This window comes from Pristiophorus japonicus, chromosome 2, assembly GCF_044704955.1.
Source record: "Pristiophorus japonicus isolate sPriJap1 chromosome 2, sPriJap1.hap1, whole genome shotgun sequence".
In the NCBI taxonomy this organism is placed as follows: Eukaryota; Metazoa; Chordata; class Chondrichthyes; family Pristiophoridae; genus Pristiophorus; species Pristiophorus japonicus.
The window spans coordinates 268,030,407-268,045,195 of NC_091978.1; the positions used below are offsets into that span (position 1 = coordinate 268,030,407).

Consider the following 14,789-nt stretch of genomic DNA (forward strand, 5'->3'; position numbering starts at 1 on the left):
GGACCATGTACAGCAGGCACCTCAAGTCGCTGGAGAAATACCACCAACGATGCCTCCGCAAGATCCTACAAATCCCCTGGAAGGACAGACGCACCAACAATAGCATCCTTGACTAGGCCAACATCCCCAGCATTGAAGCACTGACCACACTTGATCAGCTCTGCTGGGCAGGCCACATCGTTCGGATGTCAGACATGAGACTCCCAAAGCCAGCGCTCTACTCGGAATTCCTTTACTGCAAACGAGCCAAAGGTGGGCAGAGGAAATGTTACAGGGACACCCTCAAAGCTTCCCTGAAAAAGTGCAACATCCCCACTGACACCTGGGAGTCTCTGGCCAAAAGACTGCCTTAAGTGGAGGAAGTGTATCCAGGAGGGCGCTGAGCACCTCGAGTCTCATCGCCGAGTGCATGCAGAAATCAAGGGCAGACAGTGGAAAGAGCGTGTGGCAAACCAGTCCCACCCATCCTTTCCCTCAATGACTATCTGTCCTCAGACGGATATGTAAGCATTTAAATTAATTAGCAATAGTAATATAATTAAAAGTATACCTTCATAGACTGCAGCAAAACCTTTTCCTACCCAGTTACTGCTGCTACGGAATTCTATCCACATCCTGCTGTCAGTGGAAGTCAGAACTTCAGGCAGTTTATCGCCACAATATCTGCCTGGATATAGAAATATTAAGACAAAAAAGTTCAACATATCACTAAAACACATTTAAAATACCTTTATAAGACAATTAAATCGACGATGTGGGTACGCATAGTTTTTTTTTTAAAAGCTTTAATATGTAAATATACATCACTGCACTATTCGTTTCTGTGTATCATTTTATTATTTGTCGTTCTATTCAGCTTTATTCATGTTGGAAATATTTTCCCAGAAACCTACCTAAACTTGTTATTCTGCTACAATGGGCTTCCTGGAGTACATCAATAACACTTTTAAAAATCAAAGAACCTAGATTCACTTAAACATTCTTTGGGTGTTTTTTTGTCTAGTTCTGTTCATTTTTTGAATCTATTTTATTTCATGTTGATAACATTGACAGGGAAATTAACATTTTTAGGTATCACTATTTTTAAAAATGCTTCAACAATCTTCGGTCTATGTTAATTCATTTTTCTAACATTATAACACTTACATTGTTACAGTTTTCTCAGTGGTGTCCCTGGCTTTAAAAAAAACCTAACATTTACAAGAAACATTACTTTTCAATAAGGGTATGGGTTGCGATGTTACAATAAAGTTAAATTATTCTTGTTTGAGCAGTTGGGAATAGGTAACAAAAAAACCTAAAACAAGTATTCTAGTATTTTAGTATGTAAAATAAAGTTACTGAATAAGAACTTCAAAAAACATGAAACAAATGGTCTAAATGAAAAAAAAATTGATTGAATTTACAGCCCACAAAAGCATACTTAGCATATGTGCAAAATAATCTTTTGACAATAGTAGCTTCAAACATTTCATCACTATATAGCTCTAAATGCAGACAAGTGCTAACTAAGAAGGATATTACCCAGGATGACACGATGCGCTAAAGAGAGAACTACATAGAGGGTGAGTCTATGGGGTCGATTTTACTTCAGGGCATTATTGTTGCCTAGGGGGGACCCAAAGTGTGCGGCAGAACCGGAAGGCAGAAATGAAGCAAGGCTGATTTTAACTGCTGGGCCTCATTACTATGTTGCGACGCAGAATCACATCCGAACCCAGATGGAATGACAAGGTAGGTGGCTGGTGGACAGAAATGGGCTTTCCCATGACAAGAGGCTGCCACTGGGGATCCTTGGCATTAGGGAAGTGCTTCGGGTAGGTGTCCTGAAGCGAGCACTGTCAGGGGACAGAGATGGAAGTATAGGACTCCTGTTCCTCCTTGCCCATTAAGAAACCTTCAAAACAGTAAAAAATTGTACTTATCTAGGCCTCTTCAGGCCACAATCCAGCCTCATGCCAGTTTTCCCTGCATGGATCCCATAGTGGGTGTCACTGCCGCTATCAGCAGTTAAGATCTCATTGGTGTTCGATTGATGTCATCGAATCCAATGCTTAAGTATTAATGCAGTGGGAGCCTCGGCCACCTGGAAAGTCAGCAGGTCCAGTTACTTGATTTTAACCTCTCACATGCACCATTCCCACCCAACTAGCGGGGGGCGGGGAAGAGGCCGAGGGGGCGGAGTTCAAATCATCCCCTTTGACTCTAGCAGTTGAAGTAAAATGGCAAACTGGTTGGGAAATTTTCCTTCAATGGTTATGATACATGTCAAGCAACTCAGAAGTCATGCATTTAAGTCCCAGCATAACAATTTGTGAAATTCAATTCAATATAAGTTGTAATCTGTGAGCTAGCAGCATAAAATGTGACCATGAAAACTTGCCAGATTGTTGTAAAAACCAAACTGGTTCACTAATGTCTTTTGGGGAAGACATCGACCTGGTCTGGCCCGCATGTGTCTGGGATCCATATTAAATAACGGACTCTTAATTGCCTCCGAACTGGCCATTTAGTTTACAAACAATTGCTACAAGGTGGCCCACCACCACCTTCTCAGGATAACTGATGATGGACAATAAATGTGGCCTTGCCAGCAACACCCACACTCTAGGAACAAGTAAAGAGAGACTGGAAAAGAATTATATTTAATAACTTCATAAAACAATTTTTGCAATCTTCCTGTGGGGGGGAAGGGTGGGGTTACATAAAATTGCTTTCTTCCACTGTGGCATTCTCCCTTAAATTCCATTCTTACGGGAAAAAGTGGTTGTTAAAACCTCAAATTCAGTGGTACAGCTATGTGTCCTAATTGGACAAGGTTCAATACCAAGAAGTGGCGCCTTTCTCCAATAGCCATCTCGTACTTCTATGTAGTCATACCAGCACAGGCGGCTCTTGAAAAGATCCATGGTTGTAAAATTCAAAACAATCTGCAACACAAGCGAATAGAAGTCATGAAAATCTCCCTCCCAAATTTGGAAACTGCAGGATTTATATGGCATTTCGGGTATTTTCTAAATCCCTGCCCGTACTCATGTCACTAATCTTTTACATTTCTTGAAATCAGGTTCCCATTTGTAAATATAAAGAAATCAGCATCACCAAAAAATAGCAATATTGAGGAGCAGATACAAGAAAGGTCAGGTTAACTGGATACTGTGGTGATCTGCATAATTTAGGCACCACGGGACAAGATTCCCAGAAACTCTAATTAGCTGAAAGGTTGACATGCTAATGGTGTAATCATAATCATACCTTGAACTCATCTAAACGACAATATTCCACTTCCTACTGCTAGTTTTGTTTGCAGTCGCTGGGCTTGAGTAAACTCCAGAATGTTTACACAGAAAGCCCCATAAATTATCATGACTAAACCTCAGAATGTTTATCCGTAAAGATACAGTGAATTATAATATTACTATTTTAGCCTCAAAAGGTCACAGTAAAAATAACAGAGGCTTGTGATGTTCCCATGTGTTGGTGTAGGATAATGCAAAATCTTGCCAGCTGCACATCTTGGGGGATCCAGACAGCAGGAATTACTGTCCTCGTCATCAAAGCAGCATTTGCTTAATCAAAAGTGACAGTTCTTCAATGATCGGATTTTGAACTTGCTGCCCGAGCATTAAGCTGGCAATTGCGAATTCGCCTCTTGTAATAGAAAATGCCCAATCAATCGAAATTAAAAATCAGGCAGTTTCTACAATGTGCGGTCAATCTGGATCGCCATCTTTATGCCAGGTGGCAAGTTAACAATTTACCCCACTGTGTCTCTCCTTCAGAACGTTCATATTAAAATGATGCCCGTTTAAGCGCTCCTCAGAAGAGCGTTGAGATTTCTTGGTTTACTTCCCCAATGAAGCAAAACTTGTTGGAGGCTGAAGACAAGGAAGGACGGAGAGAGCTCATTTTCAGTCTGAAAGATGATCAATCACACCAAAGGCAAAGGTAGAAAGTGGATGCAGTTCAAAGGGGATCCCTCTGGCTGATGTCACCTGGGAGGTCGATTTCATTGCTTGACTTTTTGAAAGAAGGAGTAGCATGTTTTCAAGAGAAGCCCTCAAGTTATTTTAAGGTAGATCTTGGGGAAAGTTGCAAGACAAGATATTTACAGGAGATATTCAAGTGAAGCTGCTTTACATTGACTATACTAATCATTAGGTTATCTTCATCTTCAAATCATTCTGTAAAGAATTTCCATATTTCTTTACTTTTAATTCTTCATTAATTAAGAGCTGAGCGTACAACTCTGACAAAGTTTGTTAATGTGGAAATGTAACATTTTCAGTGGTCATATTTATTTCAAACTCAGATCTCACTCCCTGCACACACAGTCATAGACCTCTTGGTGTCATGCTTTATCCTTCAGTTGGAAGAAGGGGTAGTCACTGTAATAGGCATCAATAGTATTGCTACTTTGTAATTCGTCAATTAGATTTGTGCTTCGGTGGTATCAGCTTAGTCTTGTCCCCCCTCTCTTTCATCTGATATACAATCAACAACCTAGTGCTTTTAAATTGGCAAAACAAACTCACCCAACAGGGACAGGAAAAGTAAAAATTTATTCATATCGAGGGTATGGAACTCTAACACGTGGAATTTTGCCTCAACGCTTTACTAAATTCAGATAATCTTTTATGAATTATTGTCTTTTCCTTCGAACATGTTGAAAAAGTAATTTCAAGTTGTACAGGTGCAATGTCCTGTATCTGGATTTCCGAAAACCGGAATTGTCCGAAAACTGGACATTTCGCCGAACGGCGAGGAGTAGAGGATCGGCGGGCGGCGAGGTCCAAAATCCGGCAAAACCCGAAATCCGGCAAAGTTTTGGTCCGCGGCGAGGTCTGAAATCCGGCAAAAGCCGAAATCCGGCATGGATTCGGTCCCGAGGATTCCGGATTTCAGACGTTGTACCTGTAGTACTATTAGCAATAAGTCAGGCACTTGATTTGTTGCAGAAACTGTCACATCATTCAGATCCACTCATTACTGGCTCCAGGACTTCTTATGTAAAAGGGTGATAATCAGGCAGAAAATCCCCCTAGACGCAGCGAGTGTAAAAATCCACAGGATTTGTCACAGGATGATGATTCGAGCTGTATCCCCTGCACAACATTTATCCTTTAGTAATTGATCATAAATTATTGGGGGAAACAGTTCACCAAAATGAAATCTTTTTATAATGTAGTCCTAATCAAAAGTTAATCTCAGAACCTCATAGTTAGGATTCTGGGCTTCAAGCAATCAGGCTGCAGGTACGATCTAGAGCTTCAAAATAAATTGGATTTATTTCCAGTATTTACCCTTGTTGTAATCTGTCAGTGGGACACTGCATCTTTTTCAAAATAAATCTTAATTGTTGTAGCAATGTTTGCTTCTAAGAGTCTACTAAAGGTAACATTTTCTATCTAGAAATAATTTAATCTCTTTCATCTTTTTATTCATCTATGATAAGTATTCCAATACTGTTTGTTGTCTCAAATTGCACCATTTGCAGATATAAAGGGATTTATGTATTTAATGAGAATTCTGATAGGAACCCAGGTATGAGTAACAAAAAAGGCAAAATATGTTTTCATTTAGGGATTTGGCCCATTATTTGTTGCACACTTTCAAAATTGTCACACACTCCAAAAATCTCAAACTTCTGTCGTTTCAGTTTTACAATGAAGTTAATGGTAAATGCTAAACAGAGCAGGAGACAGAGTGAGTGCAAAAAGACAAAGATAGATAGAAGAAATAGGAAAAGAAATAGGATACACAATGGCTTGCATTTTGTGGTCAGTAGCGAAGGAACGACGCTCACCGTTCATGTTGAATAAAACTGCCCACTAGGTTTTAGCGGGCTCAAGAGTGCAGGGGGCTGAAATTCAGGGTTTCAAAGAGACCCGTTAATGATTGTTTGTGGTGGCCATTCCTAAAAATCAAATGGCTGCCTTTTTAGGGTCAATAGGCCGACCCGACCTAAATTCAGGTCGGGAATTTTTTGGCCTGGACCCCATCCTGCCTGAGTGGTTGCACTGCCAATTAAAACAATAAAAAAATTAAAATACTTACCCATCGATATTCAGCTCCATCCATCGATGCCCTGCCGTGCAGTGCCCTCACCAGGTTTTTTCAGCAGTGCGGCCACCCTTAAAGGGGAGGGCCCACTGCCATGGCCTCAATGTAAACATTTTTGCCGGCCAATTTGCCGATCGGCCGGAAAAATACTGCCTCAGGGTTCGGCCGGGCCGCCTCCCTCCCTAGTGGACCAGTGGCCAAAGTTAAAAAATGATAGAATCTCTCCCCTTTAATTGACAGCGGCGGAGGCCCCGACCGACCCATTTTCAGCCAGTCGGCCTGGCTTTAAATCTAACACCCACTCCATGATGATCCATTTCCTGAAGGACTTTGAAAACATTTCAAAGTCCTGATAATGGATCTACTTACCGTACCAGGAGTTCCAGCGGTAAGTATCAGTCAAAAACGCATAAATGCACCAGTTTCTGGTGCACCTGAATTTCGGGCCCCAGATGTCTTCTTTTCCGATGTCAGTTTGAATTTGGTGCCATCTATAGGAGATCTATTGGATCTATGAACAGGGCAGGCTGATCAACCAATCAGATTGAAGAATCCTCACAGACAGCAAAGCAGGAAGTAAAAAGCAGGAAATATAAATTACAGTTAAATCATTGTACAGAAAGTGAAATAAAGGTTGGGACACACATGCGACCAGTTAACCTAACATCAGTAGCAAGATATTTGGAAAATCATAATGCAGTCAGGCAGAGTCAGCATGAAAGGGAAATCATGTTTGATAAATTTGCCGGAGTTCTTTGAGGATGTAACGAGCAGGGTGGATAAGTGGGAACCAGTGGATGTGGTGTATTTGGATTTCCAGAAGGCATTCGATAAAGTGATATAAAAGGTTACTGCACAAGATAAGAGCTCACGGGGTTGGGGGGTAATATATTAGCATGGACAGAAAATTGGCTAACTAACAGAAAACAGAGAGTCGGGATAAATGGGTCATTTTCCGGTTCGCAAACGGTAACTAGTGGGGTGCCACAGGGATCGGTGCTAGGGCCTTAACTATTTACAATCTATATTAATGACTTGGATGAAGGGATTGAGTGTAAAGTAGCCAAGTTTGCTGATGATACAAAAATGGATGGGAAAGCAAGTTGTGAGGAGGACACAAAGAATATAACTTGGGAAAGTGTGAGATTATCCACTTTGGCAGGAAAAATAAAAAAGCGAATTATTATTTAAATGGAAAGAGATTACTGCAGAGATTAAGAGATTAATGCTGCAGTAAAGAGGGACCTGGTAGTCCTTATGCATGGAACACAAAAAGTTAGAATGCAATTACAGCAAGTAATCAGGAAGGCAAATGGAATGTTGGCCTTTATTGCAAGGGGGATGGAGTATACAAGCATGGAAGTCCTGCTACAACTGTACAGGGTATCGGTGAGACCACACCTAGATTAATGCATACAGTTTTGGTCTCCTTATATAAGGAGGGATATACTTGCATTGGAGACAGTTCAGAGAAGGTTCACTCAGTTGATTCCTGAGATGAAGGGATTGACTTATGAAGAAAGGTTGAGCAGGTTGGGCCGATGCTCACTGGAGTTTAGAAGAATGAGAGGTGATCTTATTGATACATGCAAGATACTGAGGAGGTTCGACAAGGTAGATGCAGAGAGGATGTTTCCACGTGGAGGAATTTAGAGCTGGAGGGCATAGTTTAAGAATAAATGGTAGCCCATTTAGAACTGAGATGAGGAGGAATTTCTTCTCAGAGGATTCTAAATCTGTGGAATTCTCTGCCACTTTGGAGGTGGGGGTCATTGAATATATTTAAGGTGGAGATAGACAGATTTTTGAGCGATAAGGGAGTGAAGGGTTATGGGGAGCAGGCAGGAAGTGGAGCTGAGCCCAAGATCAGATCAGCTATAATCTTATTAAATGGCGGAGCAGGCTCAAGGGGCCAAATGGCCTACTCCTGCTCCTATTTCTTATGTTGTTATGTTCTTCTATGGGAATAATGGAGAAACTTAAATAATAAAGAAGTAAAAAGTAGGAAATATAAATTATATTTAAATCATTGTACAGAAAGTGAAATAAAGATTGGGACATATATATGGGATTAATGGAGAAAGTTAAATAGCAAAACACATGATAGATATTTTAATTTTAATTATTTTTTAAATCTGCAACATTTAAATTTTCTTCTGAGGGAATGAGACTACACGTGTAAAATAAAATTTTCAGAAAATTTGTTCAGCAATAATTGTGACTTAGTATACCGTTAAAAACTCAGTTTTTCCTGATTGAAAACTTCAGCCTTGTTCATCAATCTTTACAGTGAGAATAGTGGGTAATTAGTTTAAGTTCATGCCAAATCAGTGATTTCTATGTGAAGCCTGCTACAGCGCCCCCTGTGGAGGAGCACGATATCTCCAACAGCAACTTCCGGATTTCCGCATTTAACTGCGCATATGCAGTTGCAAGAAGTTGCTGTTAGTTTTACCCAGTAATAATGGCGAACGCAAACTGCCTCACCATTACAGGTGCAGCGTACAAAATCCGGAATTCCGGAATGTTCTGGAATCCTGACCAAATTGTGGCAGGGTTGTCCGAAATCCGTAAAATGTTCCGGAATCCGGACCTGCTGACCCTGCTGACCAAGGTCCCGCTACTGCTCGACCTCGGGCCTCGCCTCACCGCCGCTGCTACCTGACCTCAGGCCAGTCCTTGCCTCGCCGCCCCTCGCCACGCCGCCCAACCTCGGGCCTCGCCTCATCTTGCCGCAGCTGCCCTTAGATCAGGGCCTCGTCACCAGCCCAGCCGAACAGCTCCTCCGTGATGGGGCCGCCCGAACAGCTCCTCCTCAGTGGGGCCCCGCCCGATCAGCTCCTCGGCGGCGGGACCCCGCCGAAACAATTCCTTGGTGGCGGGCCGTGCCCAAACAACTCCTTGGCGACAGGGCCTCGCCCAACGACCTCATCGATGGGGCCAGCGACCCGAACAGCTCCTCGGTGAGCACACCCCATCCCCGCACCCCCACCCCCCCCCCCACCCCCGACCTTTCTGACGTTCCGAAATCCGGAAATACCCGAACCTGGGCTTGGGTGTTTCTGGATCCGTGACATCAGAAAGACGTTCCAAAATCCGGAAAAACGCGGAATCCGGAACAGGCTCGGTCTCGAGGGCTTCAGATTCGGGACGCTGCACCTGTATTACGATTGCAAATTCCGGGCCAAGGAAAGGACTACTAAAAAGATGGAGAGCAATAGGAAATGCAAGCAGAGAAAAATCGAAACAAAGATCATTATTGTTTTTTTTAATCAAAGAGGAAGAAATTCATGGAAAATAGAAAATGGAGATGGCTGGAATGGATTACAAGAGTGTAATTCAATGAACGGGTTCAGGTGACAATAGACCAGAAGAACAAACTTCAGATTGTTTGTTATCCGATACCTGAGATTGAACTCATTCCTGTAATCCTGTGCTGGTCATACAATTTAGCTTTTGTAATATATACAGACCTTTATTTAACTTCTGCTGATGCCTCTTTTTTCAAAAGTAGACTCCCTTTTTACAATCTTATCAGCACTAACCAAACTGGTGGATTTTCATGATACAAACAATCAGGTTGACTTGGATTAAAGGAATTAGATAAACCACTAATACAGCTGCGGTAGGCACGTTGACACACTATTGGTCGGCTCCCTGACTTTCCTTTTTTTGTTCTCTATTTCTATTGATAATGGTAATTTAGATAAGAATGATCTCTCTCTTTCTTGTACCTATTGTCTATATATTGGTATATATAAAACACTGGTTCGGCCTCAATTGGAGTATCGTGTCCAATTCTGGGCACTGCACTTTAGGAAGGATGTGAAGGCCATAGAGAGGGCGCAGAAAAGATTTACAAGAATGGTTCCAGGAATGAGGGACTTCAGTTATGTGGATACACTGCAGAAGTTGGGGTTGTTCTCCTTAGAGCAGAGAAGATTGAGAGGAGATTTGAAAGAGGTGTTCAAAATCATGTGGAGTCTAGACAGAGTAGATAGAGAAACTGATCCAATTGGCAGAAGGATCGAGAACCAGAGGATACAGATTTAAAGTGATTGGTGGAAGAACCAAAGGCGACACCAGGGAAAACTTTTTTACGCAGCGAGTGGTTAGGTTCTGGAATGCACTTCCTGAAAAGGTGGTGGAGGCAGATTCAATCATGGTTTTCAAAAAGGAATTGGATAAGTACCTGAAGGAAAAAAATTGCAGGGCTACAGGGAACGGGCACGGGAGTGGGACGAGCTGAAGCATTGGAGGCAGTTCAGAGAAGGTTCATGAGGTTGATTCCGGGGATGAGGGATTTGACTTATGAGGAAAGGTTGAGTAGGTTGGGCCTCTACTGATTGGAATTCAGAAGAATGAGAGGTGATTTTATCGAAACGTATAAGATTATGAGGGGGCTTGACAAAGTGGATGCAGAGAGGATGTTTCCACTGTTGGGAGAGACTAGAACTACAGGGCATGATCTTAGAATAAGGGGCCGCCCATTTAAAACAGAGATGAGGAGGAATTTTTTTTTCTCAGAGGGTTGTGAATCTGTGGAATTCGCTGCCTTAGAGAGTTGTGGAAACTGGGACATTGAATAAATTTAAGACAGAAATAGACAATTTCTTAAACGATAAGGAGATAAGGGGTAATGGGGAGCGGGCGGGGAAGTGGAACTGAACCCATGATCAGATCAGCCATGATCTTATTGAATGGCGGAGCAGGATCAAGGGGCCATATGGCCTACTCCTGTTTCTATTTCTTATGTTCTTATGTTAAGTGCTCTTGCAGAGAGCAGGCACGGGCTCGGGCTCGATGGGCTGAATGTCCTCCTTCTGTGCTGTAACCATTCTATGATTCTATATCCAGGAGCAAAATGGTTTACAATTAATAACACATTTTCCAAGTGCTAACATAATCTATAATTAAAGAACAAAATGTCCCACAATATAGTATGATGACAGTACAATAGATTAGTGTCAAAATGTCAGTGTTTAGTTGTGTGCTTACAGCAATCTTTGCCTCGACTTTCCAACTGATGGAATAACCCACTTAAAATTGATTTAGAAATTGATTTCAATTGATTTGAAGGAGGTACCTCAATACATGCAAGTGCTTGAAAATCTACCGAACAGCTTAAAAGGTTAAAATGGGCAAAAATGTGTTTAATGTGCTTTTTCTTTACTGTTTTTTGAATTGACTTAGTAGCAGGGCTAGATTCTTCTGCCCATTCACAGACAATAAACAAAAATCTAGTTGTTTCAACAATGCCTTGATACACAAGACAAGTAATAAGTGTAAAAAAACTCTAAAAATCATGAAAAAGTCCATATGCTGCAGTTTTCTCCATTGGAGCACAAAACTAAAAGGCATGGAAGGCCATAAAGCACTGGGTTTGGATCAACCACATTATCCAATTATTGGTTATATATGAATTAAGCTTCAAAGCTCTTGGGGCCAAAGTTGTCCCTTTTTAGCACTCCATCAGTGCCGCCGGGAGGCGCTAATGGGGCACAATGGCCTTTTTACTCGGGGGTGTGGGGTGGTAGCACCTCGGGTGAAATTGCCCGAGATTTTGGGGGCGATATGCTGGTAGCAGCACGCCTTGTGGTTAACACCCCGGGCCGGTGCGCAATAGGTGATGACATCTTTGCGTCGACTCTTTACTCCCTGCGGGGGATAGTGCAAGGCTGATGTGGGCCGATATCAGCGCGAGCTTCATGGGGAAGTCGTGTGCGTCCTGGGCCACCATTTTATTTTGTCAGCCGACTCTTTGGTCGGCCCAACAATGGCGGCTCTCGCCTCGACCGGGCCGCCATCTAGCAGTATGGCACTCTCTTTTGGGTGCCAGGCCACTGGCCCAGTCGAGTGTGTCCCTGGTGGCCCAGTGGAGGCCACCAAAGGGCTTGCAGAGCACGCAGCAGCCCTTCCCTTTAACTGAAGGGGAGGGGCGTTGTAGCACGTCACTGTTAAGTGCCACGCTGTTGCTGTAGGAGCACCTCTCCCCTTTGAGGGGCGCAAGCTCAATTGCACGCCGGGGACAGGACTTTAGGCCCGGGCAGTAAAAGTCCCGGGCCTGGAAGGTTACCACCCCCAAATGGGACATGGGACAATTTCAGCCCCTTTAAGTCTTTCAGTGCTTACTCATACCACAGTACATATTTCTATAATCTCTAAAGTAAATTTCCTGACACAGTAAGTGCCACACTTTAAACGCAGATTCCATAATACAAATATGATTAATGTGTGTAGATGACTGAGCAAAAGTCAATGGGGTAGAAATCCATCTGGGTCCATCTTCAGGCCCATGCCTCTACAGGCAGTTTGCACACTGAAGATGCAGAATGTTGGTCTGCTTGCCTCCCTGCAAAGATAAGTCCCAGGAGGAGGGTTGGAGTTTTGTAAACGAGGCAAGGCGAGGGTGGGCGTTGGGGGTGGGAGTCCAAGCGCAATGACTGTGGAGTCATGGAAATAATCCTGATCCTCCTGGATCCATAAGAAGGATTTTTTAAACTTACCTTTCATTGGGGATGGCAGGGGCTGCTGAAAAATTTGGAGCAGGACAGGCCCAGCACCTGCTCTGCTCATTATAAACAAATCTTCCAGAGATAATCCAGCAACAGGCCTCTAATTAACACATGCAAGGAGCCTGGGGGTCGCTTTAGGTAACCCTCCTGCACGTCTATAAAATGAGCATGACAAATTTAGCAGTGACCCAAACGCACGTGCAAATTGAGCGTGGGCCATCCTTCTGCTAAATTGGTCAGTATTGCAGCCATTTAACGCCCAATTAATGGATTTAGCACATACCAATTTGCACCCCATTGTTCAATTAATTTGTCTTCTAGAAGTTTGAAAATAAAAATCTTGCAGGCTTTCTTAAATTACTTTTCTGGGCTGGATAAAAGAATGTAAACATTTCTGAACATTTAATTTTCTTAGTAGTCCAAAGCATTTGTGCCTAAAGTTTTTGATCAAAATGGTAACAGATTATCTTTTACTGTGAAGTCATGTCTGGAGAATTCCCCGGTAAGATTTCGGCGCACTTTTTTTCCCAGATAGGTTACTTAAATCACCGAGGTGCGCCGTTTTCAGCAGCATCGGAAACTTGGGCCCAATGTCTGGTGCAAGATAGCGCCAAGGATGGAAGCACTCAGATCCTGAACGTGTTTCAGATTACTAGAAGGCAACAGGTATTGTGTGTGGGTATCAAAACACCATAAAGCCCCAAGTATACACACTCGTCATGTTAAGTGCCTTGGAACATTTTACTATGTTAAAGGCACTACATAAATGCAATTTATTGTTGGTGTTAAATATTTAATTGATTCTCTTGTGCCTCATCTCATAGTGAGGAGATGTTCTTCGTGCATTACAGCATATATTATTGTTTCATGTATATGAATTCCTGATCTAACCACAATGGCTTACAAAGTGTGCCCACATCTGAGTTTATAAATACACCAATAACTGTTTTCGTCATGCACCGAAACAAGCACTATTATAGTTTGTCGTCTAACATACAAGTCTTGTCATTTACATTGTCTCAATAATTACCAAGACGGACCTTTAAAATAAAGTAGTGCAGGCAACATCTATGGATTATACTGTAGGCACAGGACAACCAGAGGCTATTCCAATATATATTACCTTTTCACCAGGTGTAACTGAGATTCTCCAAACACAATGAGTATAAGAGGGGTATCCATTAGGAAATCCCGGAGATGAGAAATTACTGGTTGAATCTTGAAGTGTTTCTCCACAAGCTGCAGAGGAAAGAAGATTTATCATCATCATCATCATCATCATAGGCAGTACCTCGAAATTGAGGAAGACATAATATGGATTTTGTTAAATGCCTGTCCAATTCCAACTTACAAAGTAAAATACTGATTCCAAACAGAAACACAATCATATCAAGATCCTGAACCATACTAAATAATAATTTGTTAAAATCTGCAATGTTACTTTCTGCAACCTTCATATAATAAAATGAAGTTCGATCCCTGCTCTATTTTGTTAGTTGATCGCATATGGGCTCAGAGGGATGAAATAGGTCTCAGGCAAAAATTTGCATTAATCACTGCACCTGTGCAAGAGGTACCCACCCCATTGAAGTGGCAGATCTCAGAATGATATCATGCCGCTTTGAGAGACGGATTGTGAGGCAAGAATTGGGCTGAAGAAAATGGAGCAAATATTTATTTTCATTCCCTGCGGGGAATAGAGGGAAAACTTTTTTCTGGTAATTAATCCTATGGAGATCAATTACCTTTGTTTCTTTTCCTCCTAGGGCCTTCAATCAGTTCAGACGCAGACCTATGATTTCTCTCAGGAAACACAGATCATGCTGGGCCTATTAAGAACATAAGAACATAAGAAATAGGAACAGGAGTAGGCCATACGGCCCCTCGAGCCTGCTCCACCATTCAATAAGATCATGGCTGATCTGATCATGGACTCAGCTCCACTTCCCCGCCCACTTCCCATAACCCCTTATCGTTTAAGAAACTGTCTATTTCTGTCTTAAATTTGTTCAATGTCCCAGCTTCCACAGCTCTCTGAGGCAGCGAATTCCACAGATTAACAACCCTCTGAGAGAAGAAATTCCATCTCATCTCTGTTTTAAATGAGCGGCACCTTATTCTAAGATTATGATCTCTAATTCTAGTCTCCCCCATCAGTGGAAACATCCTCTCTGCATCCACCTTGTGAAGCCCGCTCATAATCTTATACGT

At 42.3% G+C, this 14,789-nt stretch overlaps 1 protein-coding gene across 1 annotated transcript in view; it reads right to left on the reverse strand.

Annotated features, from left to right (window-relative positions):
* Positions 1–14,789, reverse strand: part of tll1 (tolloid-like 1) — a 454,505-nt gene that overhangs the window by 108,612 nt on the left and 331,104 nt on the right. Inside the window, exons 9-11 of the mRNA XM_070864299.1 lie at positions 13,702–13,817; positions 2,828–2,930; positions 551–667 (exon numbers count right to left, since the gene is read on the reverse strand). Coding sequence (XP_070720400.1) covers positions 551–667; positions 2,828–2,930; positions 13,702–13,817 — 336 coding nt within the window. The remainder of the gene's footprint in view (positions 1–550; positions 668–2,827; positions 2,931–13,701; positions 13,818–14,789) is intronic.